Genomic DNA, 27,611 nt, shown 5'->3' with positions numbered 1-27,611 from the left:
GACATCCTAGCCTCAATTTGTAATATCTATCAAACAACCTAATTACATCCAGAAAAAAAACACCGCAAACACATCTACTCCACCCCACCCCCAAATGCAAAATCCCCCAGAATCATCGGATCGACGAGATTCGCCAGAATCTCTGCCCTAGTATTAGGCTGGAATTCCTGCCCGAATAACGAGAAAAAGAAGTTCTCGTCGGGGGACGTGGGTGACAGGTCTGCAATTGAAGTCTGCGGATGCGAGTGGAAGTTATAGTTGTTGAGACTGTTGGTGCCAGCGTTGGTATAATGTAGATGCTGTAGTGCTGGGGACTCGTTCGCCATCGCCGTAGGTGGCCCAGCTCCCAAAATTGAAGATTGTAACGTTGGCTGCATCTGCTGTTGATATTGAGACTGCGGTCTCAATACCTGCGCATGACCCGCCGGCCTCCTCCTCAAATACTCCCTCGTAACATCCAACACCTCCCTTATCATCTCCGCGCAGCGTCTCGCCACAACAACATTCCCCATTGACTCGAATATATCCAAAGATTTTTCGACATCTTTTAACAATTCTTCCTCGGGGATTTCCGGTACGCCTGCTAGAATGAGGTGTAGAAGGATCATGGAGCTGTAGAGAGCGTAGGTTGTATTGTACCACCTGCATTCGTTTCTCAGCATTAGGACTAGTGGGGGAAGATGGGGAGGGTACCAGGTTCGGATGTAGATTCGATGAAGAAAGGATTCGTACTGCATTTGGATGCTTGATCGGGCGGCTGTGAGGCAGAGGTGGATGTGGTTGAGGTAGGGGATTTGCTCTGATGTAGAGATCGATGTCGACGTTGACGCCACCAAAAACGGTCGATGTATAAGAATCCGCGTGTTATAAAACCCTGTTCCATTCCATCAGCAACTCTCTGCACAATCAATCAATTAACCTCAAAGGCACTCACTCAACCTCAAAACCAGCTTCTGCTTGAAAGCCCACTCCGGGTCATTCAGCGATGCAGCATCAACATTCAAGAACGCCGGCAAATCATCCTTCCATCTCAACAATCTGGTGTCAAGATCCATCGCTATAAACGATCTCTCGTGCATACTACGTTTGTTCGAATGGTACAGGTGGTGTGATGCTTCGGTCATAATTTGGGCCAGTGCTACCATTACGGGGATCATGGCGACGTCGTTGTCTTCTGCATCGGGGTCTTGGGTGTGGCCTGGTGTTGTCTTTGCTTATCAGTGTTTGTTGTGTTGCGTGTTGGTTTTGATGGGAGGATACCTTTAGTGTTGGAAGAGGAACTTGGTAGTAGTCAAGATGTTTCATGCTATCTAGGCGGCCGGAGGAGCAGCACATTTCTCTGTTTTGGTTAGTCTGCTCTGTTGAATCAGTAGAAATGACGTACATTTCATGCGAATATATGCACCTGCGTATGGTTAGCTTATCCAACTGCACTGTGCTTAGGGCCACACTTACCACCACGTCCGTTTCCCTTCTTTCCGCATATTAGCAGGCAAAGACGACATCCCCGAAGCCAACCCTATAGCCACCGCCGTCCTCACAGCCATTCCACTATACATAAAGCAGCTATGTGGCCGTAACGCATTCTGACAAAACACATTCTATCATCGTCAGCACACAAAACACTCCGCAATAGGGACAAGAGCGTACCAAAAGCATTAGCGCCTGCGCACTCTCCAACGAACAGCTCTCAAACACATCCCCTAAAGCCTTTTTCGCAGCCCCAAAATAGTAATTCGCAAAATCCAGCGCCGAACAACCTCTTGCGCTCCCTATCCCCGAACTCCTGGGATCCGGCGTGTACGTATAGTAGTGGTCCAGCAAGGACGTCTCGTCAGGACTAGCGTTGATAGCACCTAACGCAACAACAGCAAAGTATAAGCCTGCGAAGTTCGAGGATCCACGAACAAACAAATGCCGTTTGGAGAGGATGAATGCCTCGCGTTCGCAGCGGCGCAGGAATGACGATTTGCAAAGCATGGGGTGAATGTAGTGTTTGTTGGAGAAGTAGCTGCTGATGAAGATCTTTTCAATTTCAAGCTGGGACCCATTTGGGAGGTGGTTTACAGGGGCTATTCCGCTGCCTTCTATGGTGTTAGTTGGGTTGTTACTGGTCATGGGACGTTGACGAACCTAGGATTATGTTGTTTGGAGGTGCTTCTGAGTTGTCTGTTTGTACGGTCTTATCCTTGTCTTTCTCTGGTGACTGCAAAGGCGAATGGCTTTGGTAGCTCGGATTGTACAACAGGTTAACAATCGATAGCTGTGTCCTGTCCGTAGTCTTCGCACTGTCCTCCTTGTGCCTATCCTCTACGTGAGGCTGCGATGGACCAGCCGTTGACTGGAAGTCACCGGGGCCATGCGAAGCTCTATTCCCAGCATGCTTTCGCGCCCGCGCATACAAATTTCCAAGAAACGCCAAATTCGACGAATTCCCATAAAACTCGGTCCCGTTCGTATGGAGATTAATACCGCTCAAACCGTCCCTTGATGCAGAGTCGCATAGCGGAGCATCTGTCACAATGCATTATTAGAGCTTGCAGTCTGTTATGTATGGAGCGAAACTAACCAACTATAGAATCATCACCGCGGTTGTCAGTTCCATGCGTGATCGGCGTAGCTGCATGATTCTGTTGCAACCCACTACCACTCTCCTCTCCACAAGATATCCGCGGTGAGCGCGAGTCTTCGAATGAGATATTTGGCGAGCGTGAATGTCTTTCCCTTTCTTGGATGAGTTGAGTATTCTGATTTGCTCCCGGCCATGGTGATGGTCGACTTCCACTGCCTCTGGATCAACGTTTAGTATACATCAGACTTGCAATTGAGACGTGTGACATACTTTTGGACCTGGTTGATACGACTATGTCTCTTTTCCGGTGTCGCTGTGCTCTGATTTGCGCCAGTTCTGTAAACACAGTCGAGACAATGGTCTTCGAAATAAGCATAAACAATACATTTCAGGTTCTATGCGCGCACCATTATTTAAATGATTTTCGGGAAGACATACAAGCGCAGTAGGAGCACGGTTGAGCTTGGTCACACTGGAACAATCAGTCTCCATATTCTCCAGATTATGCTTTTCTTGCGGGGGGGGGGGGTGTCCAAATAGGTACATACCTTTGTCTTCCGAACCCGACAAGTCTCGCAGGCCCGAGAGGCCCGGGGCGGACGTCGATGGATGGCGCGGGTTCGTGGGAGCTCACTGTCCATTTTCGCTAAGAAATATTATGGCTTCATGTGGAAATATCAATTAGTTGCACAGTGATATTATTTATGTTTTTTTTACAATAGGGGTGGTAATTAATTGGTGGTTGACGTGAAGTGAAGCGCGTCGGAAGCGGTCCCCAGTTACTCCCCACACCTCTTTGCCGACGGACCGTCACTGTTACCACCGAACTTGACCAATTCAGAACCAGGGCTTAAGGTACAGAGTATATATATATATGGTGAGATGTATGGGTGTTGTTTACATAGGAGGGAATATCATTGTCATACGTTTTGACTTGGCGGGTAATAAACCGCGGGGTAGTTACATGGATTTCTGAAAATTGCCTCTGGCTTCACAGCGCATCAAATAGTTCCCGTCTAGCAAGATAGAATGGACGAGGTAAAACAGTGTTTCAACGCTGATGATTTCAAGAAAAGCAAGAAAGCAGTCTAGACCGAAGGGAGAGAATATTGCAGTTAAGACAGTACTACCCGTCCTACAAGCCTCGAAGTTCTTGGAGACGAAATCGGCAAAAGCGAGTTGCTTCTCGCCTTCGCACCCATCATCTACTTTCCGCAGGAAGGGCTTCCTGGCCATCAATTTCCTACGAAATAGAGAAAGAAAAAGGAGACCTTGACTATCTCCTGGAGCCCGAATGGCACACGACAACGACGTCAAGGAGTCATTGCGCACTGCTATCATAAACGCGACAGAGCACCTGCAGTTTAGCGATAACTGGGTGAATGAGGAAACGGCATTTTCGTTCCTGACAGGTCCAGAGTGCAGTTGTTTGAAAGGGCAGAGGAACAGAACATTGTCCTGTGGGAGGGCGCGCATCTACGCTTTCTTGCTGTCCCGTTGGAGTGGGCGCTAAAACGGAAGCTGAGGCGCATTCATAACGAGATGCAACATAGCGAGCGGGGGCCGGATATGGATGACACTCTTGCATTGCTGAGGTATGTGAGGGAGCAGAACAAGGGGCTCACTGAAGATGAGGTGCTTTCAGTCGTTGGATATATGTTCCACTGAGATGCCACCCAATAACTTCACGATGGATGAAATTGCGGCGGAAGTTCTCATGAAACATTTTCCGGGAAACATGCTTATTCCTATCCCGCTGCATCCCCAGACCCAATCGCTAATTAAACGCCCTGGCGAGTTCTTCGGCGATGTAAGCAAGAAGGACGTACCGAACAGGATCCTCGTCGCACGGGTCTGGAAGGCGCTTGATAGCCCACGATTGCCGGTTCTGGTACCAAATTACTCTTATCTCTGGGCCGATGGCGTAGTTAGTACTCACGTGCAACCATGGCCTCATAGATCCGGTACAGGGATCGGAGAGAGGTATCTCTTGCGTGCCAAATGGGGACGTTGCGCATGTTGGTGAGGTCTGCAGAGGCCATGCGGGACTTGAGAAGTGGAATGTTATTCAGCATAGTTTTGAGAGGTACTGGCTCTGGGACGGAAAAGCGCCATGTTGGTAATGGGATAAAAGGCAAAGTAGAACGAGAAAGGGTCGTTTATGTCGGTGGTTGAGACACGTGAGGCTGGTGCGTAGACGGGGAGATGTTCCGAAGGTGTAGAAACAACGGCGAATACGCATCCACCAAGTGATTTGGGGCCGAGGCGGTTGCGAGGTAACATTGTGTAGCTGTTTAGTTGTTGGCCCAGTCAGTCAGCGTTGCGGTTGTTTTGCAAGGCCAATCCATCATTTCCCCACTTGGGAATCCAATGCCTCAGGACACGCGGAGTACGTACAAACATGAGGTGCTACTCAAGACTAGTAAATTCCTCGAATTATATGAAGAAGAATAAATTTCTATCCTATGCTCCAGTCCAACCAATCAATCAATCAATGTAATCTATGTCCAAGCCAACACCGAAACAGCAGTAGTATGTACATAATCATGCGGTAATCATCATTTCGCGTATTGCGTATCATCGAGAGTTGTCAAAAGATCAGGTCCTATAAAATAAACATCGGACGGACCATATTATATGCGAGTCATAAGAAGGCGTGGATATAAGGAAATTCGTAAACCGCGAGCAGCAGACAGGGAGGTAAAGCGGAGCCTCCCTTTATAATGGCGGAATTGGGGTATCTCGTAAACTCTCGTCACTGGCCGATGTCGCTGGCGAAGCTAGTCCGGATATCACCGACGAGGTACCTCCAGCTTCAAGCATCGGATCGGGATCGTCGAGTGCAATGATAGGGACCGGACGAGAGGTGATGGTTGGCTTGACGGCGCTGTGCATCAATTCGTCGATGGCGGGTTTGTCAGGGACGTATCGGTCGAGGTTCGTGGCGTTGTCTAGACTGTCAAGGGAGAAGTCGAGGAACTCTGCGTTCTTCCTGCTGACGCTCAACGTCCAGCGATATTCACAGAGTCGGAGGCGGTAGAACTCGGATTCCTCCTTCGTAGGGGCAGTCACGCGCAGGAGAATGCCGAACGAGCCGATGAGTGTGAAGTTGTGGCGCGATGCGGACGGCCAGAAGGATCGGAGATGGGCAGGACGCAGTCGGTTGACAAAGTCCATGGCGGAGATGAGACGCGTTTTGGCAGCGGAGCGGCAAATGTGAGACAGGTAGGCGTCGGCGGTTTCGGGAGACAGGGATCGAATAATGCATCGGTGCAGGGTAATTTCAGTAGCAAAGTACGACAGGTGCAAAGCTCCGTTGCGGGCGTTTTCCTCCGTAATGGTGTCGAACAAGTCACCGCTCGTATCCATCTTGAGCTGCGGAGGCAGACGTCCAAACCATTCTTTCAGGCGAATCTGTGCAGGCTTGGCTCGTTCAAGGATCATGCGAGTTCGGTTTCCGCCGGAGGCCTTGAAGTCCTCAATAGCCTGCAACGTGTAGAATCGATCCAGGATGTCCGAGAGGATGGTGGTCAAAGCCACCATGTGACAAAAATACAGCGGTCCGTGCCCAACAGAAGTATCGTCCTGGTTCGAATCTGCGTGGAACGCGTCGATGAAGTCCTGTTCCACCAGGTCCTTGACCGTCCAGTTCCAAGCAAAAATGTGCGATGGGCGTCCGTGAACAAGGGAAGACCACTTGTCCTGCATGTACAACGCCCAGGCCAGACGTTTCCGAAGACCCTTTTCCCAGGTGTCCATCCTCCAATGGGTGCAGTCCTGATGCAGACCCAATTCAAACCCAGCCGTCACCAACTGTGCGTTCAACGCTCTGGTCGCCACGGTCGATTTCTCCATGAGAAGCAGGCCGGCCTGAATGGTGGCCACCGTGGCTCGGGGGAGCGACTCCGTCAGTAATTTAAGAGCTGTGTTTTCCAGTCGTGCAACGTCGGGTCTTCGAACGGATTGAGACGCTGGCATGTCCACGAACTTGAGTGTCAAGACATAAACAGCAGCCAGCAAGAGTGGCGACAGGTTCTTTCGGGTGCGGTAGGTTTGGCGGAACGTATCCTCCATGAGAATAGGAAACGTAGGGTGGACATATTCGAAAAACTTCTCAATCAAGGTAGCACCATAAGGAGCTACCAGGCTCTCGATGGCGTCGACCGAGACCGAGTCAGGCATCGTGTTCCGGACACGGATGTAAGTATCGTCACCCAGCTTCCGCAGACGAAAGTTGGATACCGTGCCTTCGTTGTTCTGGTCCAGGGGAACGTGGTCCAACAAGGCGGGTTCAAACTCGGTAGTCAATCCAATATACTGGATGGATTGATCAAAGAAACCGGGGACTAGATAATGGCCCTGGCCTTGTTTTGTGGAAGCAACTGTCGATGGTCTGCGGAAGGATTCAACGTTTAGTATAAAAGAACATATGATCGATATATCCGAGATCGGTGAACATACCTCTTGACAGACTCTGCATCCTCCGGGACCGAGTCCTCAAGCTTTCGTTTCTTTGACAGGGGTTCCGCAGTGTTGGGACGAGTGGCGCCAGAGGAAAGGTTAAAGGTGCACTCCTGCCGGTGAAAATCGCAGGAATAGCACTTGTTGACCATTTCGTTCATAGCACAGCGGCTCTTTCGGCGGAGACAAGCGTCACAACTGGGTCCATCCCGGCCGGGAGCACGGGCAGCGGAGGCAGTCAGGGTCGAGGAGACCGGGGATAACGGCGTAGACGGAGGACCGTCGTGTTGATGTTGGGCACGAGATAGACGACGGCGATGCGATGGTTGCGAATCCGGAGAATGAGGCTGAGACTGGGGCTGCTGCGGTTGCTGGAAAGACGGGGCCGCCGGACCAGCCGCGGAGGACGACTGGAGCGTGATAACGGCGGCCATTTTGGCTGACAAGGGAGAGATAGAGGGATGAATAGACAGATAGAATTGATATAAGATAGATAGGTAATCGCAAGACAGCAGATAGAGAATGCGATGAAAGATCCTCCGAAGGGCTCCGCGGTTGGTGGCCACAGGCCAATTGGGAGAGCGGAGGATCTGTCGGTCTATGTGTGTGCGTTTGCAATGTGGCTGCAGACAGCCGATCAGATAAGCTCTGGTAGTACGAGTACTCCGTAGTAAGAGGGGGGTAGGAGGCTATCAAAGAGAGGAGAGGACGGAGGAAAAAGTCCGCTGGCGGAGCGGAAAACGGGGAATCAGTCAAGAAGCAGCCGGGGCCAGGGACTGCAGGAAAACCAGATAGCGGAGAGAACGCTCGGTCATTCTAGAGGAGTATAACAGTAGTAGAGTACAAGTACAGAGAGATATGGAAAGAATGAAGTTGAATTTGTGACGTTGGAACTAGTAGAAAGAATATGTTGTCGATTGGATAACAGAAACACCTCACAGGCTCAAAATGCTTCCGGATCTCTCCATATTCCAAACGTAACATTTTCTCTGGCGCGCAGATAAGTACGTGGCTTCTGATTGGATCGTGTGGCTGGCGGAGGCTCCATTACGTACTGGATTGGCGTTGGGCACGTTGGCTTCCGATGGTTTTCGTAGCGTGTAGTAATGGCATGACCTTTCTTTACTTGTGAGATAGAATACTACTGTGTACATTACTACAAGGACAAGTGGGACAGGGTAGATGTACGTGCTTCGTAGTACAGAGTAGTACTTGTACAGCAGAACAAAGGAATACATACAATCCTGTCATTCGCCATTCACAAACACCAGCCAATCAGCATCCTCCGATAAAACCTATCCAGCCCACCAATGATATTCTCTTAATTCTCCCAATAGGTTAGCATCAAACCCGACAACGGGGATCGGCTCTGCAATAAGTGGGGATCCCCCATATTGCCCTGACACTAGGCCAGACTTGGTAAGGTGTCTTCTGCACAGAAGCCTTGTCGGTCGAGAATTACCGACACACTGATTGGTGGGTTAGACTTTAAACACTACTGGGATGATCTTGGTTCCTTCTGCTGTGTTCGACATAACATCATACCTGAACTGGACTGACTAATCAACACTTCATGTGCTTTGTAGTTACTCCGTACTACATGATATCGAAACTCGGGACTTCATATACAAGCACGGAACAGAGTATTATATGCCCACATGCAGGTAATTTATAGTCGCATTTTCCTTACGAAATCAATTTCCACAGTCATACAATTGAGTCATACGAGTTGGTGGCGATTTGTCTCTTTACGGTGCGATCTCCTACCCAATCGGTACATCTACGGACGAGCTGCCGTCATGATTGACTGTGCGGAGTACTTCGCCTCACTATCACGTGTCTATTACTGCTTATGGTGGCAATAGTCATATTTGAGATGGGAGGCGGTAACCTTGCTATGTACAGAGGGCGTGGATGTAAAATAATGAGTTACTGGTACTATATGTACTATGTATGTGAATAAACAGCCACGACTTTATATCCCCGCACCCCGTATCATGACGGAGTACAACAGGCCGGGTTGTACGGCTGCCCTTGGCGATAATTGTGCCGGGTTAATATATTCCGTGTCCAGTGCCCAGTGCCCAGTACCCAAGAATGATGATGTATGGGATGAGCACGGAGCGCGAGGGGTACAGCTTAAGAAATGTCTCCTTGGCCGTTTACAGTTCATGCCCAGTATTGACCTAGGATATCCCGATAACTCTAGACGCCAGTGCGGATCATAGCGCAAGCAAAATCACTATCTCAACGATGCATAACAAAGTCATCAATCGGAACACGCTGGCATACCATAGATACCAGATATACCAGCATCAACCTTACAAACAATCAAGCCGTCTTATCTCATGCACTATTTATCATACTTATATCTCAGATATCAACACAAACGCCAAAAACTCCATGCTATCCCTGTATAATGACACAAACAAACCCCACGAAGTCCATCTACTCCGTAAAGTTCCGCAGCTTGGTCAACTCATCCAACAGCTCCTGCAAATCCCCATCGGTGATCTTATTCTGCAGACTTGGGATTAACGACTTGGCTTCCTCTGCATTATCGCAGCACAGACTCCCTGTCATGTATTAGCATCCTGCGTAGATCCAACGGTAGGGGCACATACCCAACTGGGACCGCTCAAACATCTCCAACTCCGTATGTGAATTCAACAACCGCTCAACAGCCTTAATATTCTCCTCATCCTTGAATCGCGCGAACGCTTCCAGATAGTGCATTGTCTTTGTCAGGTTCCTGCTAACCGTTAGCGACAACTTCAACCTCCCAACCCACCTTCTGCCAACATTGGCCTGACTCACTCCGGCTCCTCATATTTCTTCCCCCCTCGTCGCTTATTCTCCAATACCTTGTTGATGACCAGTCGCGCTTCCGATAGCGAGAGGGTATGCGTGTTCTGGTCCGCGCCGAGTCTAAGGGTCGATGCGGCTTCGAGTTCGCCTTGGGGCAGGGCGCGCTTGCGGTGTGTCGCTGGGGGGAGTTGGACGCTCATTGTGAATATTGAGTGATTTCGAAGGTGGTGATTTATTTTCTGGTACGGCAAGTCGTATTGTATGAACTGAGAGCTCCTAATGGGAGGTTGGTGATGTTGGAAAACTCGCGTTGGCAATTCCGGGCGGTGAGGTTTTGACCGCCGTCTCTGCGATACTCGCTCGTAGGTATATATAGTTTAATATTTACTATGAAGAAAAGAGCTGCTAGTTCTGTAATGATTGCCTTTTTAAAATTGGTCTAGTTGATAAAGGTGGTTGTTAAAGTCTTGCTGTATCACATGGCACACAGCAGAGCTATTCATAAAACACATTAGCAACCATCCAATCAACAATCGACACTTTGGCCGAGTGGACTAAGGCGCGAGACTCGAATATGGATTCTACCATATCTGGATATCTCGTATCTTCGGATGCGCAAGTTCGAATCTTGCAGGTGTCGTTTCTTTTTTCCTTTTTTTTTTGTGCTCTCCTTCATTTTCTATGCGCCCCCTTTGTCTGTGTCATATTTTCAGCGCTTTTTTGAGAGTAATTCTCATTCTCATTCTTTTTCTGCTCTCATGTCATTTTTTTCCGCAGCCTGTATGCGATAGTGATAAATCACGTGTATTGATAAGATCGCGGGGCCAAAAAATTACTCCAACAAAGGCACATCCAACGACTCACTATTGAATCCTCATCAAATATCTTTTGCCAAACCGCACACATTCTACTAGCCTCCCATGGCTCCTAAAACTAACATCGACGATTCCCACCCCCCACCACCCTCAAACGACCTCCCCGAGATGTTTCGCCCACCCATAAACCGCGCAATGCGAGTCCTGGACCGCTCATTCTTCCAGAAGAAAATACCAGTCTCTGCGGCGGCGATCTACAAGGCCTCTGATATTTCGAATGTGCGCAAGGAGTTGCTGAAAAGTAGGGATATGTTGGCGTTGCCGCGGTTGAATTCGATTCGTGAGGTTAAGGATAATGCGGAGATTAGGAGGGGGATTTTGTTGAGGGAGGATGTTAGATATGATGGTATGCGCACGCTTTTCTGGGTGGGACAGAGTGAGGGCTGATGGTGTAGATGCTGCGACGTGGTCGCCGAAGATTAGTGAGCTTGTGGAGAAGGGGACGGTGGGATTAAGGCCGTTTGATTTGGAGCTGGACTATGATTATTGGAATTATTGTGAGCTTCTATGGTTGAGATTGTGGTGATTTTGACGGGGTGCTAACATGATGCAGCTGATATCATAGCTTCAATAATGCCGGAGGATCTACTCGATGAGATTCCCCAGGGCTTCACTCAGGTCGGCCATGTCTGTAAGTTGCTTTCACGGGTCAATGTTTCCTTTTGCATCTAAAGAAAGGATGCTAATGCTGGCTATGCAGTGCATCTCAACCTCCGCGAACAATACCTCCCCTATAAACACCTGATCGCCGAGATCCTCAAGGACAAAAACAGAACAATCCGAACTGTCATCAACAAAATCGAGGATGTTGGCTCCCACAGCGAATTCCGCACATTCCCATTCGAGCTCCTCGCCGGCGACAACGACACAAACGTCACTGTTCATGAGCAAGACTGCAAATTCTGCTTCGACTACGCGCGCGTATACTACAACAGCCGCCTTGAAACCGAGCACCGCCGGTTAGTCAACAAGTTCCACCCCGGTGAAATGGTCTGCGATGTAATGGCAGGCGTCGGCCCCTTCGCCATACCAGCAGGCAAGCGCAAGATCTTTGTCTGGGCAAACGACCTCAACCCTCATGGAACAGAAGCCATGCAAGAAGCAATGAAAATGAACCACGTCGACCAATTCGTGCTCCCCTTCAACAAAGACGGGAGGCAATTTATTCCATGGTCCGCCAAGGAACTCCTCAAATCCGAACCCTTGACCGTCAGTCTAAAACCGAAACGCGCACGAAAACCCGAAGAACCCCCACGCCATCCTGAAGAATACACCCGTCCCTCCATCTTCAATCACTACGTAATGAACCTCCCCGCTACAGCAATCGACTTCCTCGACGCATTTGCGGGTGTTTACGCCGGCCATGAGTCCCTCTTTACGACCCAGCAACCTCTACCCATGGTCCACGTCTATTGTTTCTCAGGACACTCGGAGAACGAATGCGATGACCACATTGATATCTGTCAGCGCATTTCTGAGAAACTGGGGTACACGATTACGCCCGAGTATCCGGAGCTTGAGATTCATAATGTGCGGCTGGTCAGTCCGAAGAAGCAGATGTTCTGTGCTAGTTTCCGGTTGCCGGCGGAAGTGGCTTTTAGGACGGGGTAGTGCCTTGGTACGAGTACGAGTTATGCAGGCGTTTGGGCTACGTGTATATACATAAAACACAAAAGTCATTTTATTAGAACTTAGGTATTCAAAAGCCATTGCTATTGGACGAAAGCATCCAAATAATAAAAAAGAAATTGTTCAACCAAGACAAAAAAGAGGGTGGGGAATAATTAAAAAACAAAAAGGAAAGCGGACGACACCTGCAGGATTCGAACCTGCGAACGCGAACGTATGTGATATCGACTCGAATACAGAAGTATTCATATTCAAGTCACACGCCTTAACCACTCGGCCAAAGTGTCCATTCCGTAGCAGGTTTTCCTCGGTTCCCAACATATGAGCTATTTTGTTAAAGATGGTTCGGGGTCATGTCGGCTTTTTCTTAGTTTTTCTTGCTCCGTTCACTCTAATTATCGTAGGATCTGGTTTTTGACGAGGCAAAATTTATTCTAGTATTAATATAAAAATGAAACATAAAAAATCCTCGGTGGTATATAACATACTTATAGGCTGTCGACATGCAAGGAATTTTAGTTGAACGACCCCTCATGTAGAGATCGTAGATTAGATCCATCCTTTCAAGGAGGTAAAATGTTTGTTGAGCTCGGCAGCCTCTCGGGGTTGAGAAAAAAACAAAACAAAAAAAAGAACGACACCTGCAAGATTCGAACTTGCGCATCCGAAGATACGAGATATCCAGATATGGTAGAATCCATATTCGAGTCTCGCGCCTTAGTCCACTCGGCCAAAGTGTCCAATTCTTGAAAAATGTTGCATTTAGCCTTCTATCACCAAATATAGTAATATGGATTTTGACCCTATTGTCTTTGGTATATTGTTTGTGCTCGGAATACTGGAGATGAATACGGTTGCATTATTAACCATGTGAGTATTCTGGTTCGTTTTCTTTTTTTTTTTTTTTTTTTTTTCTACCCCATGGATTTATATTGATGCGGACACATGTTTGGCTCCATCGAAGGTAAATATATATATATATCCATAGAAAAGCGTATCAGAAAAAGCTGCCCCTAAAAGCTATAACTACCTGCCAGTAGAATGGTTTGAGCCCTCTGTATATTTCGTAGCATTAAGCTTGATGGGTCTATAATAACCTAAGCTATAGCAGCAAAGCTGAGATAGAACTTTGGGATATATTGCAGTATTTTCAAGTGCCCTGCTTGTCACGGGCTCAGTAGCTAGAAGATATTAACAAATTGATATTCCTACCTAAACCAGTGTAGCCATTGACTAGAATATCAAAACTGGAGAAGAAAAGACAATAAGAGGCAAGTCTATTTACGTGAAGAAGTCCCATATGGTTGTGTGTGGTCTCGCTAAGCAGCTTGTTTGTCTTGATTGCTTCCATGGTATTGTTTGCCGTGTTGATGATGTTTGCTGATGAAGGCGCTGGGCTGAGCCGTTACACTGCTGTCGCGACAAGCCGGTAGCAAAAGACGCTTTAAACTGTATTATGGCCTGTACTCAGTTTTTAGACCGTATGCTTGGACCAGAGCACAGTTAGGGGCAACGAAGAGAAGAATCGTAGTACAAACACACCTCCAAAGACCATGTGGCGGATATACACAGTGAATATTGAACAGTAAAGGTTCTGCTACAGCACTTTCAAGCTTGCTAATCTCCTCTTTTATTTTAATTTATACACCACACAGACCATACGGAACCGCCTCATCCTATTATCCATAGAGAGATTCAGCTCATCAGCTCATTCTTTCCCCATCCCTGACATATTGTTCAGCGGGCTGTCCCGCTCTGCGCTGACTTGCACCCTAGCTTTCTTCATTCTGATCCCGACGACATGGTCACAAGATAATGAATACAGGTCTGGCCTTTACGCCATGAACACTTTGCCTACGCGCTTGATTACCGTTCAGTCTCAGGTGCGATTATGGTATTCAAAAAGCCCGACCTTCGCGGATTGAAAATCTGGAAGCCATTGCTTCAAGGGTGGAACCAGCGGATAGCGATTTGGATTCGGATACCGTTTTCTGGAGTCAGCGATACATTTCCTGATGATTATAGAGATGCAGACGTTTTCCAGGACCCGATATCACTATGGCCTGCCGACGCAAGCCGCAAGAAAAGAAAAAATCCGGATAGGAGTGACCCAGAGAAACTTGTTGCTGTTAAGCTATAAGGGTTGTGAAGCACTTGTGAAAGCTTTTTGCGAGTGCCATCACGTCTTGAACTTTGGATGTGTATTGTGGAACCGAGCTACTGAGCGATGAGCCTGCAAAGCCAGACAAGATTTATGAGATGATATGTTGATTAAAATTTATGATATGCTGCAAAATATCAAGCAAATTGTCCACGAGTCTTTGCGGTACACTTTTTATATATTACATACGAAGCCCATAACCCACAAGTCTGAATGCGGATTTCCATCGATAGAGCATGTAGTGTACATTAGAATGAATACAGCCACTGTATTAAGACTGACAAGCAGAGAAGGAACTGACAATAATAGTCACCATGTGGTGTCTTCTGAATCAATGTGGAATTTCTTCAAGAGAACCAGCAGGCAGTCGTTTTCATTTGTCTGTCTCTATGGACAGAGCTAAGATGGCAAAGACGAGTTGAATAGGATTGCATAACTGATTGTGTGAATTGTTTTCTATGTTTATATATTTATACAAATTGCCTTCATCTATGAGCGAATATACATTCTTATACAAGCGAGGTGTCCCTTAAACAAATCGATTGAATCAAGAATGAGCTGTCTCTACAGCGGCACAAACCCCTCCCACGTATCCTTCGTAGCACTATTCCCCATGGCCCTATAACTACCCAACCCACCGAGATACGTCCTCACCCCAACTGGCTTCTCCGGAACATTCCCCCCACTCAACCAAGAATCCTTCACCTCACTGAAAAGACTCCCCTTCGCAGCCTGCTCACACCTCTCGCCCCACCCACTCTCCGCCTGAAATGTAGCTTCCACAACCCCCCTCGAGCCATGCTTCTCCTTGGCACTCTCAGCACGCTGGACAGCATTCGTGATAAACTCAATACTAGCCTCGATTGCCGGAATCACATTCCCAAAAACACCCTTCGGCCCATTCACCATGAACATATTCGGGAATCCAGCTGCGAAGCTACCAAGGTAGGACTTTGGACCTTCTGCCCATGTATCCTTGAGTGACCTGCCGTCGCGACCAGCGATATTCACGCGGAGGAGATTGCCTTCGACGGCATCGAAGCCAGTAGCGAGGACAATTATATCGAGGATGTGACAGGTTCCGTCTGCGGTTCGTATACTATCGGGTGTGATTTCCTCGACCGGGGTCTCTTTTAGATCCACGATGGACACGTTTTCCCGGTTGAAGGTCTCGTAGTATCCGTCATTGGAGATGGGCCGTCTCGCGAAGCGCTCGTTGGGAATGAGTTTGCGCGCCTTTTCTGAGTCCTTCACGATTTGGTGGATCTTCCTGCGGATGAAGTCACATACCGAATTATTGGCGTCCGCGTCGGTAATTATGTCGCAGAAATGCTCGACCATGAAACGAAGTCCGTTGCCGTTATTCCAGAGGTCTTCAAGGAGTTGTTCGCGACGGCCAGGATCCACGGAGAAAAATGGACGATTAGACTCGACGTAGCCAAAGCCGGCAAAGGAGGCTTTGAGCTGTGCCCAGATTTGGTCGTAATGCTCGTTCACCCAGGTCCTGTATACTGGGGTAATGGGTCTATCGTTGCTGGGTAGGGTGTACTGCGGGTGTCGGATGAATGCAGTTAACGACGAGACGTGCGATGCAATATTGGTGATTACTTGGACACCGCTGGCGCCGCAGCCCAGGACACCAATGCGTTTGTTGGTTACGTCCAGGTCTGCGGGCCAATGGGATGTATGCGTAATCCGTCCTTTGAAGGACTCGAACCCAGGAATGGCAGGGAAATTCGCCTTGGACAAGACCCCCATAGCAGGGATAAAGTAGCGCGCCCAGTAGGTCTCTCCTGTACTGACTCTAACCTCCCAGACATCGGACTCTTCCACCCACTGAGCTGACAATAGCTCCGTATCGAACTGCATATACTTGCGAAGGTCATGTCTCTCAACGAAATGCTTCAAGTACGCCAGGATCTCAGGCTGTCGAAGATACCGCCTACTCCAAGGATAGGTTCGCAAATCTTCCGCATCCCACGAGAAGCGATAAACAAAGCTTTCCGTATCACTCAGGGCGCCGGGATAGATATTCGTGAGCCATGTTCCGCCGACGTCGGGAAGGGAGTCGATTAGTTTCATAGAGAGCCCTAGATTGCGCAGGGAGTAGGCTTGGCCGATTCCGCCAAAGCCAGCGCCGACGATTAGGACGTCCATGGGTTGTGGTGGTTTGGGTGCCATGATATATCGGAGCGTAGGCTTGATTTAGTGATTATCTGACTGGTAACGGGTATTTGAAAGCTTGCCTTTACATCCATGGCTTCGATAGGTAGATGTATTGATTTTATATGTTCATTTCTTGCTGAATTTGTGCTATAGACTCAGTATTTGGCAGATTCTGGTTCATACAATTCGTCGGACTTCGCTCTCGGAGTCCGAGCGGCGAGTCCGAAGCGTTGATTGTTGAAACTGAGACAGAATAAAAAAGAGAGAAGAGCAGTGATGTACAGCTGTTGCGATATTGTTCTTAGTCAACAATTAAACTACATTGTATTTATTGTCAATTATAAGAGTTCCTGAATGCATAGCTGTCGGTTGATGTTCCAGACTCGGACTAAATCTCGGAGTCGGAGTCGGATCTCGGATCTGATAAGATTACCCCTCAACGTATTCGCTATCTGCTTGAATCTCATTCAGTCATACTCGACATACTGAGAAGTCGAAAATTTGCTTAGCATTAAATTAAGAGAAGCAACCAAAAATGCCCCTGGGCCGATTACAACCCCTCAGCTGCGCCACCTGTCGCCGCAGAAAAGTGCGCTGCAATAAAATAGACCCATGCTCCAATTGCGTCAAAGCTGGAATCTCTTGTGTATTTCCAGAACCAGTTCGGAATCACCGACGATGCGCATCCAGAGAAGATGTTATGGCTCGTTTAAGACAGTTAGAAGATACAGTCGAGTATCTCAGACATCCCGTAACTTCTGGAGCAAGTGGAGAAACTTGTCCTAGAGAAGAGTCTGGTACTGAGAAATGTCCGTATTCACATACTGACCCTAAAACGGTTCTACGTGGGAATGATGGGAAAGAGGAGTTTGGACGGCTGGTGGTTGAAGACGGATGTTGTCGGTATGTGAGTAATCGACTATGGGCGAGTTTGAGTGATCAAGTATGTTCAGCTGCGGTGTTAATCCTTAGAAAGAGGATTGCTACTAATGGACATAGATTGCCGAATTGCATGATCTTCTGGAACCATCGTCTCACTGTGTTGATGATTACCTTGATCCGGATACGACTCATCCAAGCAATAAAAACCACGACGCGTTCATATTTGGCTACAACTCTGTAGCCCAATCCCTCGTTAATTATCATCCAAGTGCGATGCAGCTGTCTGTGTTGCTAAATGCATACAAGCAGAATGTAGCACCGCTTCTTATGATTATTCATTCTCAAACTATTCAGAAAGTCATTTACAACTCCCACAGAGTACAAGACGAGATCTCCGAGTGTCTCTTATTTGCCCTCTGTTTCTCAGCGGCTGTTAGCATGAGCCCCGAAGAATGCGAATTACTCCTACTGGAAAGAAAGGAAGTGGTTGTTGATCATTTCAGGTTTGCTACGGAGCAGGCATGTCCAAGAGCCCGCATAATGAGCTCCAAGAGTTTGACATTACTCCAGGCCATCGTTATCTACTTGGCCGCCTTGCGCAGCGTAGGAGAGACGGAATTTGCATGGACCATGACCTCTACTGCCATCCGTTTGGCTTTCGGCCTGGGCCTTCATCGAGATGGATCGAATTTTGGATTGGAACCATTTGAGATAGAGATGCGCCGTCGTCTGTGGTGGTATATCTGTGTTTTGGATGTCCAGACAGCAGAGGACCTGGGGACAGATCCAATGCTGCATGACATCTTTTTCGACACTAAGCTTCCCTTGAATATAAATGATGAGGACATATCTGAAGGTATGAAGTATCTACCACAGGAGCGTGTTGGCTGCACGGATATGACCTACTTCCTTCTTCAATGTGAAGTCGCTCTGGCCACCCGCCGCTTGACTTACAACCCGCCCGGGAATATCTGCCCTGGCCTGAAAAATGTCGAAGAACGCCAGTCTCTCGTCCGGGACCTCGAGAGTCGCCTCAACGAGCGATATGTCCGTCATTGCGACCCCGATATACCTCTCCACTGGGCTTGCACCAAGATTATGCATATAGCCGTCGCCAAACTATGGCTGGTCATTTACCAGCCCTTGAACAAACAAGAAAGCATTGCCTCTCTATCCCTAGATACACAGAGCATGCTTCTTTCCAAAGCAGTCGAGGTAATCGAGCTCTCGCATCTGCTGCAGACGAACAATACCATGGCACGATGGAAATGGGAGTTTCAGACCTGTGTTCCCTGGTATGCAGTCGCCTATCTTCTGGCCCAACTCTGTACTACCCCGAATAGCCCGCCATTGGAGCGATCATGGTCATGCGTATCCGATATCTTTGACCAATGGCAAAGACAAGCGGCGGAACAAGATAAACCATTGTGGCAGCCGTTGCCCCGGCTCATGGCGCAAGCAACGGCATTACGAGAGAAACAGAGAAACGAAGAACAACAGGCGCCGTCTAATTCAAGCGAATTTGCATTGCAAGCATCAGAGATCACGGCACCCGGAATCGTCGAAGATCCCTTGGCTTCTATCGATTACTCAGCTATTGAACAAATTCTCGAACATAACGATCCAGCATTACATACATTTCCAGATTTCTCAGAAATAGATGGACTTGATGCGCCACAAATCGAGAACCTGGACATTGGCTCGTCAGGAAGTGACATCTTCAATTATTCTATTCCATCAACGCCTACTTTTCTGGGTCAGAATAGTCTTGGATTGATAGATACGCCGCCACTTTCTAGACAAGGTAATCCAGTGTGCAAGCCCCACAAATTCTACCAAAGTCAGCACCAGCAATGAGGATTTCAAATTGTTTCGGGTTAAGTGCTATGGTAATTGGCAATAGAGCTCTCAGCTAGCCCAGCCTCGATTTTGTATGCTCGTTCCTATCATAAATCTGTGGAAGAAAGAAAAATAAGTGTTCGATCGATACTTCCACGGGCTACAAATTGAGATGCTGATGCCTCAGGGTAATAGTAGATAACATAAATGAGATCGTTACATCGTGAAAGCTCGTAAGTGGACTTGAGTATTCTCTTTCCTCGATACTTGAACCCATGCAAATAACCAAATAAGCACAGCAATTGAAATTATAAACAGTAAAACCCAGAAAACTGCAGATAAATTATGGAAATAGAGAGAATCAGGGCCTTAAGTCAGATAGTCAATCTGAATGATGGTTAATTGAATACAAAATGGAACGTAATCGAGTAACTCACCTTTCCATTTGGACAATCCAATTGCCGCCCCCTAACTCACTACAATGGCCGGCTTTGCATCCCTCACACAGCAGGCTATTGTGTGGGCCTTTGCTTGCACCGGATATACGAGGACTTTCAACCTCAACCCCATTCCATTTCTTAATCCTGTACGTGACCCTTTCCGCATATGACTCGTCCAGAATCGGTCGACTGATACAGTTACAGTTTTTGCAACGTTGATGATACACTCGGGCATTGTATTTCTGTCCGGGATACATCCGTATTGTTATGGCGATCTTTTTGCTCGACCATCCGGAGGATTTGCATGCACCGTTGCGGCATATGAATCGACCCATGATGTTACTATCATGCATGTGACGGCCACCTTCATCAGTGTCGATATTATAAAATTCGAGGGCGAGGTCTTCTTCTTCTAGCAATCGTGCTACATCATCATGGAGTGTTGGATATAGGGACCATCGCTTGGCTGACTTTTGTCTTTTGGGTGGCATGTTGGTTATAACAGTGGTAGCAAAGAGAACGAGAAGTGTAAGATATGCTTAGGAGCAATAAATAGCTGAGCAGTGATATGAGTTTTATATAGAAATCATACCCCGCTCAAAGATATTGTACTTATTATGCGTAACGCATGTTGTGCTGTTCAACTGCGTGTTAATTGGTAGCCGTCCTGATAGGGTGGCTACATACAGCCTGTATGATGTAAAACACCCCATTATATCTCTATAGAGACGAATGCATAAGTAGTTAGCCGCGTAAGCGGCTTAGTCAATAGAGAAGCATGGAGCGTGGCCCAAGAAATTATTTGTCTTCGCGAGACTGGAGGAGTCGTATACTACGATATATGCGAATAGAACTATGGCCCAAGCTCCGCCCCACGCAGCCTGACCTGACATGAAAACTACTTTCCGGATTATTATGGCAAATCAATAAGTTTACAACTAACTTGCAAGAGCTTCTAGATTAACAGCCAGTCTTTTCTAATCGGTTTGTTGGGATGTGGGATATATCTGGTAGCGGCGGAGCTGAAAGATCCAAATAACCACCACCATTAACCCACCATATTTAAATCGCAGAATGTTCTCTAATCTAAGTACGTACCTATTTTCAGATGAACAGAGTACTGCTGAGTGAACAAGAAAGACGTCCACTACTACTTCTACCCCGTTATACATGCATGAATCTGCTTCAGAGTTAGACTTAACCGAATGCTAAGTATGCTCTTAGACCAGCGACCTGGAGGAAGGTGCTTATTTCGTGATAGAAGGCAATGAATATCTGATTAGGGACATGTCTATATTGAAAGTAACTAGAAGGGGTGCGCAGAAGCTTCCGGCCATCGAGTTGGATATCTTCAGCGTAAACAAACTCGAAGATATATACCTACAGCGGCTTCAATGGAAGTTTTCAATGTGAAGTACATAGACTATAAACTTATGGGGTTATGGCAGCTTCAAGACTCTAGCTCGGCACCCGCAAATAGCCAAGAGCCGAGGAGGGAGCCGAACACACCGGAAGACTCAGTGGAATACCCACCGACCGACTCAGTACCGCCAGGTCCCAGGAATCAGAGCATATCGGAACTAGGAGAGGTTGATGTGTCCGAAAGCTCGATAAACGGAATAGGAGCAATGAAGTTCACAGACGAAGAGGATTGTGGTTTCTTTGGTGCGAAAATTGGCTATCTGTATCCAATAATGGTCGCTATTTGTGCTAGGGCCATCTTCCAATATCGCCTTCATGCGTTATATATCGCAAGTGATAGCAAAAGCAAGCCCGCACAGGGAGCCAACCCTGAGTCCATCTCCCCTGCAGAGAGAATACAGCAGAATGATCAGCGTAGCCAAATCACGACCTCCATCGAGAGGCGCAGAATCGGGTGCTGAAAATTCGATTCCGAGCCCGGCAGTCAACATCTACGCCTTACCCAGCGAGGAGCGTACATGGAATCTAATCCAGCAGTACTTTTATAAGACCGGACAACTTCTGCCGTTTATCCATGAGCCATCATTCTGTGAGACCTACTTTCAGATGAAGAGGGAGAAGTTTAGTAAGGTTTGCAGAATCTGGCTCGGTCTGCTCAATATCGTCCTCGCCATCGCAGCAAGCCTATTGACCAAGGGTGAAATTCCTACAGAAAAGCGAATACAGGAATCTAACGTGTATTATCAAAGGGCAAATGGTCTATGCGATCGAGACTCTAGAAGAAATGCTAGTCTTGAGATTGGTATGTATCAATGACCATGTTCTTGACATGACCCTAAACAACTGACGATTGATGAAGTCCAATATCTCCTGATCTTGGGCCAGTACCTTCAAGGTACTCAAAACTCAGTGCAGGCCTGGGCCGCTCATGGGTTGGCAATTTCTGCGGCATATCAATTAGGCCTGCACTCTCCGGATGCAAACCGGGGATTTCGCTCATTGAAATGTGAAATCCGAAAGCGCACCTGGTTTGGATGTGTGCTACTTGACCGATGAGAATCTCTCTTGACGAATTATCAAATTTTGCGCTGATTCTTCATAATCCTAGCACTTTAAGCATGACCTTTTGCCGCCTGTGCAGTGTCCCTGAATCCTACGTAAAGTCGGACATGCCCTCTCAAAACTTGTAGATGCTCAGTTTGACCCCGGAAACCGAATCCCATCCTACGTTGGATGGCTCTTTTTTCACAGCTGCAATGTGAGTTTCGACTAAATTGACAAGCAGAGGCGCCCTCCGTTGATAATATATAGAAAGCTATATGCCATACTCTACAACGTACTAGAATCATGCTACGGGGCCAATTTAGGGATCGAAGTCTCAACGAGTTCTATAGATGCCATATCGGGGATCCTCGAAGGCCAACGTCGACTCGATGAATGGCGTCTTCAACAGCTTCCTTCTCCGGGACTCCGAGTCTGGGATAACCCCGTGAGCCGCGAGGATATTGAGAAGATGGATGCAGGCTCCGTAATCCATCATAGGTTTAACGTTATCCTCTACGTGCGGTATAATAACCTTCGGATTTTGGTCCATCGCCGCTGCTTGGAGAGCCTCCTCGATTCATTCCAGACTCAAGAAACTATGGTGACATCTGAAACACGGCTGCTCCAGCATATGAGACTTGACAGTGTTGCTAGTTGTGTTGAATCGGCCGTGTCGATTATTTCTACTGTATTCAATATGTCTTCCGGTAGTGGCTGGCGACGTGAATTTCTGGATGCATGGAACTATTCGCTTTATTACAGTAGGTCGCAACCTGTCTGGTTTGGACATCGGTAAATCCCATATTGACTCAATAAAAGCATTCAACGCAGCACTAGTCATTTTCGGCTCCCTAATCGTGGCATCAAAGGAGCGTGACCGCAACCCATCAGCCTGGACTATGATCTGCCATTCGCGGCCTTATATAGACACGGCGACTGAAACACTGCGCCAAATTGATTCTGGTAATCCTGTCGTTGAGCGGCGTCAGGCATATCTATCCCAGCTGTCTGTGATATTGGACCCTCTGAGTTAGTTTTTACTCTGAATTTCCCTTGTATTGTGGTGGCCGCTAACAGTCTTCACTTGCACAGTTTCAGAAAAGCCGTATTCTGATAATAGATTGGCGCCTCACTTCGCCACCGAATACTCATCGGGTCTCTTTCTCGGTGGCTCCGACTTGGTACCGCTTGTGGATCTTGGGGAATTTATGATCGGGCAGGACTGGGACCTTCTTGGTAGGATTTCCGGCCAGCCACATGATGAGAAGTAATTGTTCAAATCCCTGATAGTAGTGTCAAAGGGGAATGTAATAGACTTAAGGTTGCTCATGTTCAGAGTAGTAGTTGGGAGATGGTCGATATTGAAAACGGCATTTCCATTGTATGATGAGACGACAATCAATAGCATAAAAGCTACATAATACAGCTATCATCAGAGCTATATAAACCCACTTCAGAGTCGTATCAGTCATATGGTGTCCTCATATCCATGAATGTGTGCTCAAAATGCCTAACTCCCCGACGGCCCGGCGGCCCGAACTTCCAAGTTCGATTGAGCAGTAGATGGAAGGATAAATGCCTACGCATTCCCGCGACTTGTCATGGGGTGAGCAAATAATTCGACAATATCTTCAGGCTAGGAACGTTTCAAGCCTTATTATTTCTTTCCCTACCTCTACTCCAAGCTTGCATAGACCCGAAATGACAAATATGGTCAGAGCGAAGGTTCTCATATGCTTGAAATCTTATATTATCTTCAGGGTCATCAAAGCGTTTATGTTGGAATTGTTGGCGCAGGAATAGGCGCGCTGGCAGCTGCCATCGCGCTTCGTCGCGCAAGGGTGGCTGTCACTGTTCTAGAAGCTGCTGGGGAATTGCTCGAAGTAATTTAGCCCTGCTATACCAGCGTCAAATGCCACATATAAATCCCGTGCTGATGGAACGCAGATCGGAGCCGAAATCCAAATGACGCCAAACGTATCAGTCCTCCTTCAGAGATGGGACGTCGCCGACGTGATCGAGGACAGCTTGGTCCAGATCGAAGAACTCAACATGCGTCGCAAAGATGGCACCCTTGACGGACATACGGATATACCTGTGGTTGAAAAGGCATTGGGGAGACCATGGTGGCTTGTTCATCGTGCTCATCTGCATGAAGGTATTGCGGTGACAGCTAAGCGGCTGGGAGCAGCGATACACACCAATAGCCGCGTCGTCTCGCTTGACCACCAGGCCGGGGGTAAGGTCACGGTAAAGACAAAGAAGGGAATACATATCAGTTTGATTTGTGTAGAGGTGCGGATGGCTTGAATAGCATTGTGCGAAGCACACTATTTCCAGACGTGAGACCGGATGCCAAAACCACAAACTGCGCATACCGGGCGGTTATACCGTATGAACGTATTCGCCAGGACTCGATTGCGAAAGAGCTTATTCAAAAGCAAACAATGGAGGTGTGGATGGGGTGTAATGCCTACATCATTACATATCCCATCAGTGCAGGCGAACTGTTCAACCTAGTTCTCTCACATCATCGTCCGGAGAAGGTGTATGCTACGCAGCCAGATGTCCCCACCGAGGAATTGCGGAATGAGTACAAGGATTTCGACCCTCGAATTAAGTGTATCGTTGATATGATCCATGAAACGGTGAGCCTGCTCTCATTTTAAAGATCCTGATCTGTTACTTACACTCTACTTATGGCAGTCTCGCTGGGCCCTGTTAGTGACCGGGCCCTTGAAGTCATGGTCTTCCCCCCAGAAAAATGTGGTGTTGATGGGAGATGCAGCACACTCAATGGTAAACCACATGGCTCAAGGGGCTGCTACGTCTATGGAAGACGGAGCATTTCTCGCAAAGTGCATCGGCGCCGTCGTTCAAGGAAAGCTGAGTCTCCGGAAGGCTATAACTCTCTACGAAGTCGAGCGGATGCCAAAGGCCTTCCTAAAACAGCAGGTTTCGTTTCTTAATGGCGCCATCTGGCGCTTAGCGCATGGCCCTAAGCAGCAGGCCCGTGATGCAGCTATGGCTCCGGACCTTGAAAGAGAATATCATGTCCGCAGCAGCAACATTTACGGCGATCCCCAGACAGTTGTGGATGTTTATGGATATGATGTTAAAGTCCATGCGGAGGAAGCATTGGAACATTTTACCAACGCGGAGAAGGATGAGTATCTAGGCACCGGCATAGTTCCTGGCCTTGAGAAGTATATGGGTTGGTTTATGAAGCTGCCTGCGAACCAGCCACACTCGAAACTTTGACCATTTGCTGCGATGTACTCTAAATATAGCGTGATTCGATATGGTGAATATAACTGGTTATTCCGAGTGGTTTGTACCGAATGGCTGAGAAACCCCTTTTCGATGATGCGCTGGTACGATTCGGGATGACCATGTCCGAAAGGGCGCGGGTTCCGCGGACCCCGAGCTTACCCTACATCGGCGTTACCATAACATTTGATCTCGCACATCCCTAGATACTTAAGGCAATAGTAATCGCTAATTTCACTCTTGAATCATCCTTCAGAAGACCATTAGTACCATGGCAGTAACAGTACAGTTAAGCAATGAATCCATCGCTGTCCCGCACCCTTATTATCCGCAGACGATTCACCTGCCTCACTATGTGCGGAATGAGACCTCGGTGTTCTCCTTGATTGCGCAGTTTGGCTTTCTATGGGCAGCTGTGATTGGAATAGCCTTTATTGCTATACGCCGTATTCGACCAACAGCTAGTCGACCCGATCAGATTGCTTTTACTTGGATGTGTTTGAGTATGTACACTTTCATCTCACCCTAAGAATGTTCCTGACATGTCACACTAGCGGGATTCATCCATTTATTCTTCGAAGCATACTTCGTCGTCAACCATGAAACTCTCGCTAGCTCCCAAGGGCTATTCGGTCAGCTGTGGAAGGAGTATTCGCTATCTGATTCGCGGTATTTAACGTCCGATGCTTTTGTGGTTTGTATGGAGGCCATTACTGCTGTATGATCTTTCTACCTCATATTGATCAATAGGATTCTGTTAACCATTTGACAGTTCGCCTGGGGCTTCCTCGCCTTCTATATTGCCTATTGCATCGCAGTGGAGCACCCTGCTCGATACGCCCTACAGCTTATAATCTCCGTGGGCCAGGTATACGGAGACGTTTTGTACTATGCGACGAGTTTGCTCGATGTGTCTTATTGTAGGCCGGAGGGGTACTACTTCTGGTTTTACTACTTTTTCTTTAATTTTATTTGGATGGTTGTGGGTTGCTGTGAGTACTGTTTTTCATTATGATGTCTAAAGCAATACTGACATATGGACTAGATTATATCAAGCAAAGTGTCGCGGAAATCTCAAGGGCTTTTGGGAGACTTGCAGAGGGTGATGCTTTGCGAAAGGGAAAATAGGCTGAAGTCTGGAATATGGTAAATACTAATTTATAGTGACGAAGATAGAGTGGAGGCAGGTGTTGTAGCAAGACTAGTCATAGTTCATTTTGTTCTGATACAATTTCAAAGCTGATAGTCAAACTGTATGTAGCAAAACCCAGGAACGTGCTATTACTGTTGCTATCCACTTGTCGACCCTCTTTTTGCCAAAATAAGGAAAGTAATCATCGCTAAGATCGCTAAAGTCAGACATGAGTCCCATACCGTCAACCGAAGACGACAGAGAAACAATCTGGCTGAGCTTAAACGGCATTTTCATAAGAATAAAACCCGGCAAGGGCATGGTTTCCGAACGGAACCGTTGCACGGAGAGTTCAAAATTCTCCGAATTCGATCTCTCTCAGATCTATGGGATTGCGTATAATAACGCAGGCTCATAAACACCAGTAAGACTGTGTTGTTAAATAGAGACAGACGGTGCCGCACTGCCGGCAGCCAATGCCATTCAACTTTCATTTCCCCAACGTCATCTGACACTGAAAGTATGTTTGGCTGAAGGTACCCTTAAGTCCATATGCTATGGAAAAATGGAGCATAAACACATTGGTCCTCACAGACACAGCTCCGTCTCCTTTAATTTCCCAAGAATTTTCTCGCCGTAAGGTGCGAATCAGAGGCACGCGAGGAAATATAGGATATATTTGAGATATCAACATTCAGGTGCCCTAATGGGAAGCTTCTGAATGGCAAAGCTTTTATTCCTCATTTCCGGCTCATTATCCCTGGACCTATTCTGCATATATAACAGTGGTAGAGCATAGCTCCTAAAAAGCAGCCAATGAAGGCACGGGAGCTGGCTATTCTCGGTTACTAGAATCTCAAGCTCATCCGTTTCTGCGATTTGAAGGCCTAGAAAGCAGCAGGAACTCATC

General features: G+C 47.5%; 10 protein-coding genes and 3 non-coding genes across 13 annotated transcripts; 6 read left to right on the top strand and 7 right to left on the bottom strand.

Annotated features, from left to right (window-relative positions):
- On the bottom strand, positions 1-3,451 carry EURHEDRAFT_470838 (Zn(II)2Cys6 transcription factor). The gene is made up of 13 exons (XM_040785316.1): positions 3,121-3,451; positions 3,011-3,044; positions 2,843-2,933; positions 2,570-2,790; positions 2,134-2,514; positions 1,651-2,084; positions 1,456-1,601; positions 1,385-1,405; positions 1,261-1,339; positions 935-1,208; positions 694-874; positions 422-642; positions 1-343 (listed from the first exon to the last, which is right to left on the bottom strand). The coding sequence occupies exons 1-13, from the start codon at positions 3,211-3,213 to the stop codon at positions 75-77; spliced, it is 2,445 nt and encodes an 814-aa protein (XP_040642884.1). The 5' UTR covers positions 3,214-3,451; the 3' UTR covers positions 1-74.
- A 1,621-nt stretch (positions 3,452-5,072) lies between these two features.
- On the bottom strand, positions 5,073-7,717 carry EURHEDRAFT_131300 (putative C6 transcription factor (OTam)). Its single transcript, XM_040777740.1, has 2 exons — positions 7,034-7,717; positions 5,073-6,965 (listed from the first exon to the last, which is right to left on the bottom strand). The coding sequence occupies exons 1-2, from the start codon at positions 7,465-7,467 to the stop codon at positions 5,291-5,293; spliced, it is 2,109 nt and encodes a 702-aa protein (XP_040642883.1). The 5' UTR covers positions 7,468-7,717; the 3' UTR covers positions 5,073-5,290.
- Positions 7,718-9,481: 1,764 nt separating this feature from the next.
- On the bottom strand, positions 9,482-10,041 carry EURHEDRAFT_374256 (DNA-directed RNA polymerase II subunit RPB4; the record flags this gene model as incomplete). The annotated part of the gene is made up of 3 exons (XM_040778619.1): positions 9,482-9,609; positions 9,658-9,785; positions 9,851-10,041. 3 exons carry the CDS (start codon positions 10,039-10,041, stop codon positions 9,482-9,484), a joined length of 447 nt encoding a protein of 148 aa, XP_040642882.1.
- Positions 10,042-10,376: 335 nt separating this feature from the next.
- Positions 10,377-10,481, top strand: EURHEDRAFT_t21. The gene has a single exon. It is a non-coding gene; the product is annotated as a tRNA-Ser (tRNA).
- Positions 10,482-10,761: 280 nt separating this feature from the next.
- Positions 10,762-12,490, top strand: trm5 (tRNA (guanine) methyltransferase; the record flags this gene model as incomplete). Its single annotated transcript, XM_040787045.1, has 4 exons — positions 10,762-11,062; positions 11,112-11,213; positions 11,270-11,347; positions 11,417-12,490. The coding sequence occupies 4 exons, from the start codon at positions 10,762-10,764 to the stop codon at positions 12,325-12,327; spliced, it is 1,392 nt and encodes a 463-aa protein (XP_040642881.1). The 3' UTR covers positions 12,328-12,490.
- Positions 12,491-12,524: 34 nt separating this feature from the next.
- EURHEDRAFT_t20 lies at positions 12,525-12,632 on the bottom strand. Its single transcript has one exon. It is a non-coding gene; the product is annotated as a tRNA-Ser (tRNA).
- Positions 12,633-12,980: 348 nt separating this feature from the next.
- EURHEDRAFT_t19 lies at positions 12,981-13,085 on the bottom strand. Its single transcript has one exon. It is a non-coding gene; the product is annotated as a tRNA-Ser (tRNA).
- Positions 13,086-14,987: 1,902 nt separating this feature from the next.
- EURHEDRAFT_541014 (flavin-containing monooxygenase) lies at positions 14,988-16,716 on the bottom strand. The gene has a single exon (XM_040787381.1). The coding sequence runs from the start codon at positions 16,685-16,687 to the stop codon at positions 15,071-15,073; it is 1,617 nt and encodes a 538-aa protein (XP_040642880.1). The 5' UTR covers positions 16,688-16,716; the 3' UTR covers positions 14,988-15,070.
- A 491-nt stretch (positions 16,717-17,207) lies between these two features.
- Positions 17,208-19,411, top strand: EURHEDRAFT_399470 (uncharacterized protein; the record flags this gene model as incomplete). The annotated part of the gene is made up of 2 exons (XM_040779928.1): positions 17,208-17,615; positions 17,672-19,411. 2 exons carry the CDS (start codon positions 17,208-17,210, stop codon positions 19,409-19,411), a joined length of 2,148 nt encoding a protein of 715 aa, XP_040642879.1.
- Positions 19,412-19,574: 163 nt separating this feature from the next.
- On the bottom strand, positions 19,575-20,354 carry EURHEDRAFT_408456 (3CxxC-type zinc finger protein). Its single transcript, XM_040780830.1, has 2 exons — positions 19,831-20,354; positions 19,575-19,780 (listed from the first exon to the last, which is right to left on the bottom strand). Exons 1-2 carry the CDS (start codon positions 20,322-20,324, stop codon positions 19,768-19,770), a joined length of 507 nt encoding a protein of 168 aa, XP_040642878.1. The 5' UTR covers positions 20,325-20,354; the 3' UTR covers positions 19,575-19,767.
- A 766-nt stretch (positions 20,355-21,120) lies between these two features.
- EURHEDRAFT_528164 (fungal specific transcription factor domain-containing protein) lies at positions 21,121-23,682 on the top strand (the record flags this gene model as incomplete). The annotated part of the gene is made up of 7 exons (XM_040787044.1): positions 21,121-21,148; positions 21,379-21,498; positions 21,548-22,057; positions 22,115-22,293; positions 22,446-22,513; positions 22,567-23,060; positions 23,119-23,682. 7 exons carry the CDS (start codon positions 21,121-21,123, stop codon positions 23,331-23,333), a joined length of 1,614 nt encoding a protein of 537 aa, XP_040642877.1. The 3' UTR covers positions 23,334-23,682.
- A 350-nt stretch (positions 23,683-24,032) lies between these two features.
- On the top strand, positions 24,033-25,560 carry EURHEDRAFT_512452 (FAD/NAD(P)-binding domain-containing protein; the record flags this gene model as incomplete). The annotated part of the gene is made up of 4 exons (XM_040786071.1): positions 24,033-24,182; positions 24,247-24,549; positions 24,579-24,947; positions 25,006-25,560. 4 exons carry the CDS (start codon positions 24,033-24,035, stop codon positions 25,558-25,560), a joined length of 1,377 nt encoding a protein of 458 aa, XP_040642876.1.
- A 319-nt stretch (positions 25,561-25,879) lies between these two features.
- On the top strand, positions 25,880-27,151 carry EURHEDRAFT_470822 (EXPERA domain-containing protein). Its single transcript, XM_040785315.1, has 4 exons — positions 25,880-26,072; positions 26,124-26,287; positions 26,342-26,561; positions 26,615-27,151. Exons 1-4 carry the CDS (start codon positions 26,063-26,065, stop codon positions 26,695-26,697), a joined length of 477 nt encoding a protein of 158 aa, XP_040642875.1. The 5' UTR covers positions 25,880-26,062; the 3' UTR covers positions 26,698-27,151.
- Positions 27,152-27,611: the final 460 nt, after the last annotated feature.

The sequence above is a fragment of the Aspergillus ruber genome, assembly GCF_000600275.1.
Source record: "Aspergillus ruber CBS 135680 unplaced genomic scaffold scaffold00002, whole genome shotgun sequence".
Taxonomy (NCBI): domain Eukaryota; kingdom Fungi; phylum Ascomycota; class Eurotiomycetes; order Eurotiales; family Aspergillaceae; genus Aspergillus; species Aspergillus ruber.
Note: the sequence above shows the minus strand (reverse complement) of the source record. Positions and strands in the feature narration are given on the sequence as shown.

What these genes read in the sequence shown, in the direction of transcription:
- EURHEDRAFT_470838 (XM_040785316.1), bottom strand. Translation starts at nt 3,213, where the DNA reads ATGGACAGTGAGCTCCCACGAACCCGCGCCATCCATCGACGTCCGCCC. An exon ending in CGGTGATGATTCTATAGTTG is followed by an intron (nt 2,515 to 2,569) that starts GTTAGTTTCGCT and finishes GCATTGTGACAG; the next exon opens with ATGCTCCGCTATGCGACTCT. An exon ending in CGAATCTACATCCGAACCTG is followed by an intron (nt 643 to 693) that starts GTACCCTCCCCA and finishes AAACGAATGCAG; the next exon opens with GTGGTACAATACAACCTACG.
- EURHEDRAFT_131300 (XM_040777740.1), bottom strand. Translation starts at nt 7,467, where the DNA reads ATGGCCGCCGTTATCACGCTCCAGTCGTCCTCCGCGGCTGGTCCGGCG. An exon ending in GATGCAGAGTCTGTCAAGAG is followed by an intron (nt 6,966 to 7,033) that starts GTATGTTCACCG and finishes ATCCTTCCGCAG; the next exon opens with ACCATCGACAGTTGCTTCCA.
- EURHEDRAFT_541014 (XM_040787381.1), bottom strand. Translation starts at nt 16,687, where the DNA reads ATGGCACCCAAACCACCACAACCCATGGACGTCCTAATCGTCGGCGCT.
- EURHEDRAFT_408456 (XM_040780830.1), bottom strand. Translation starts at nt 20,324, where the DNA reads ATGCCACCCAAAAGACAAAAGTCAGCCAAGCGATGGTCCCTATATCCA.
- EURHEDRAFT_470822 (XM_040785315.1), top strand. An exon ending in GTATGGAGGCCATTACTGCT is followed by an intron (nt 26,288 to 26,341) that starts GTATGATCTTTC and finishes ACCATTTGACAG; the next exon opens with TTCGCCTGGGGCTTCCTCGC. An exon ending in TTGGATGGTTGTGGGTTGCT is followed by an intron (nt 26,562 to 26,614) that starts GTGAGTACTGTT and finishes CATATGGACTAG; the next exon opens with ATTATATCAAGCAAAGTGTC.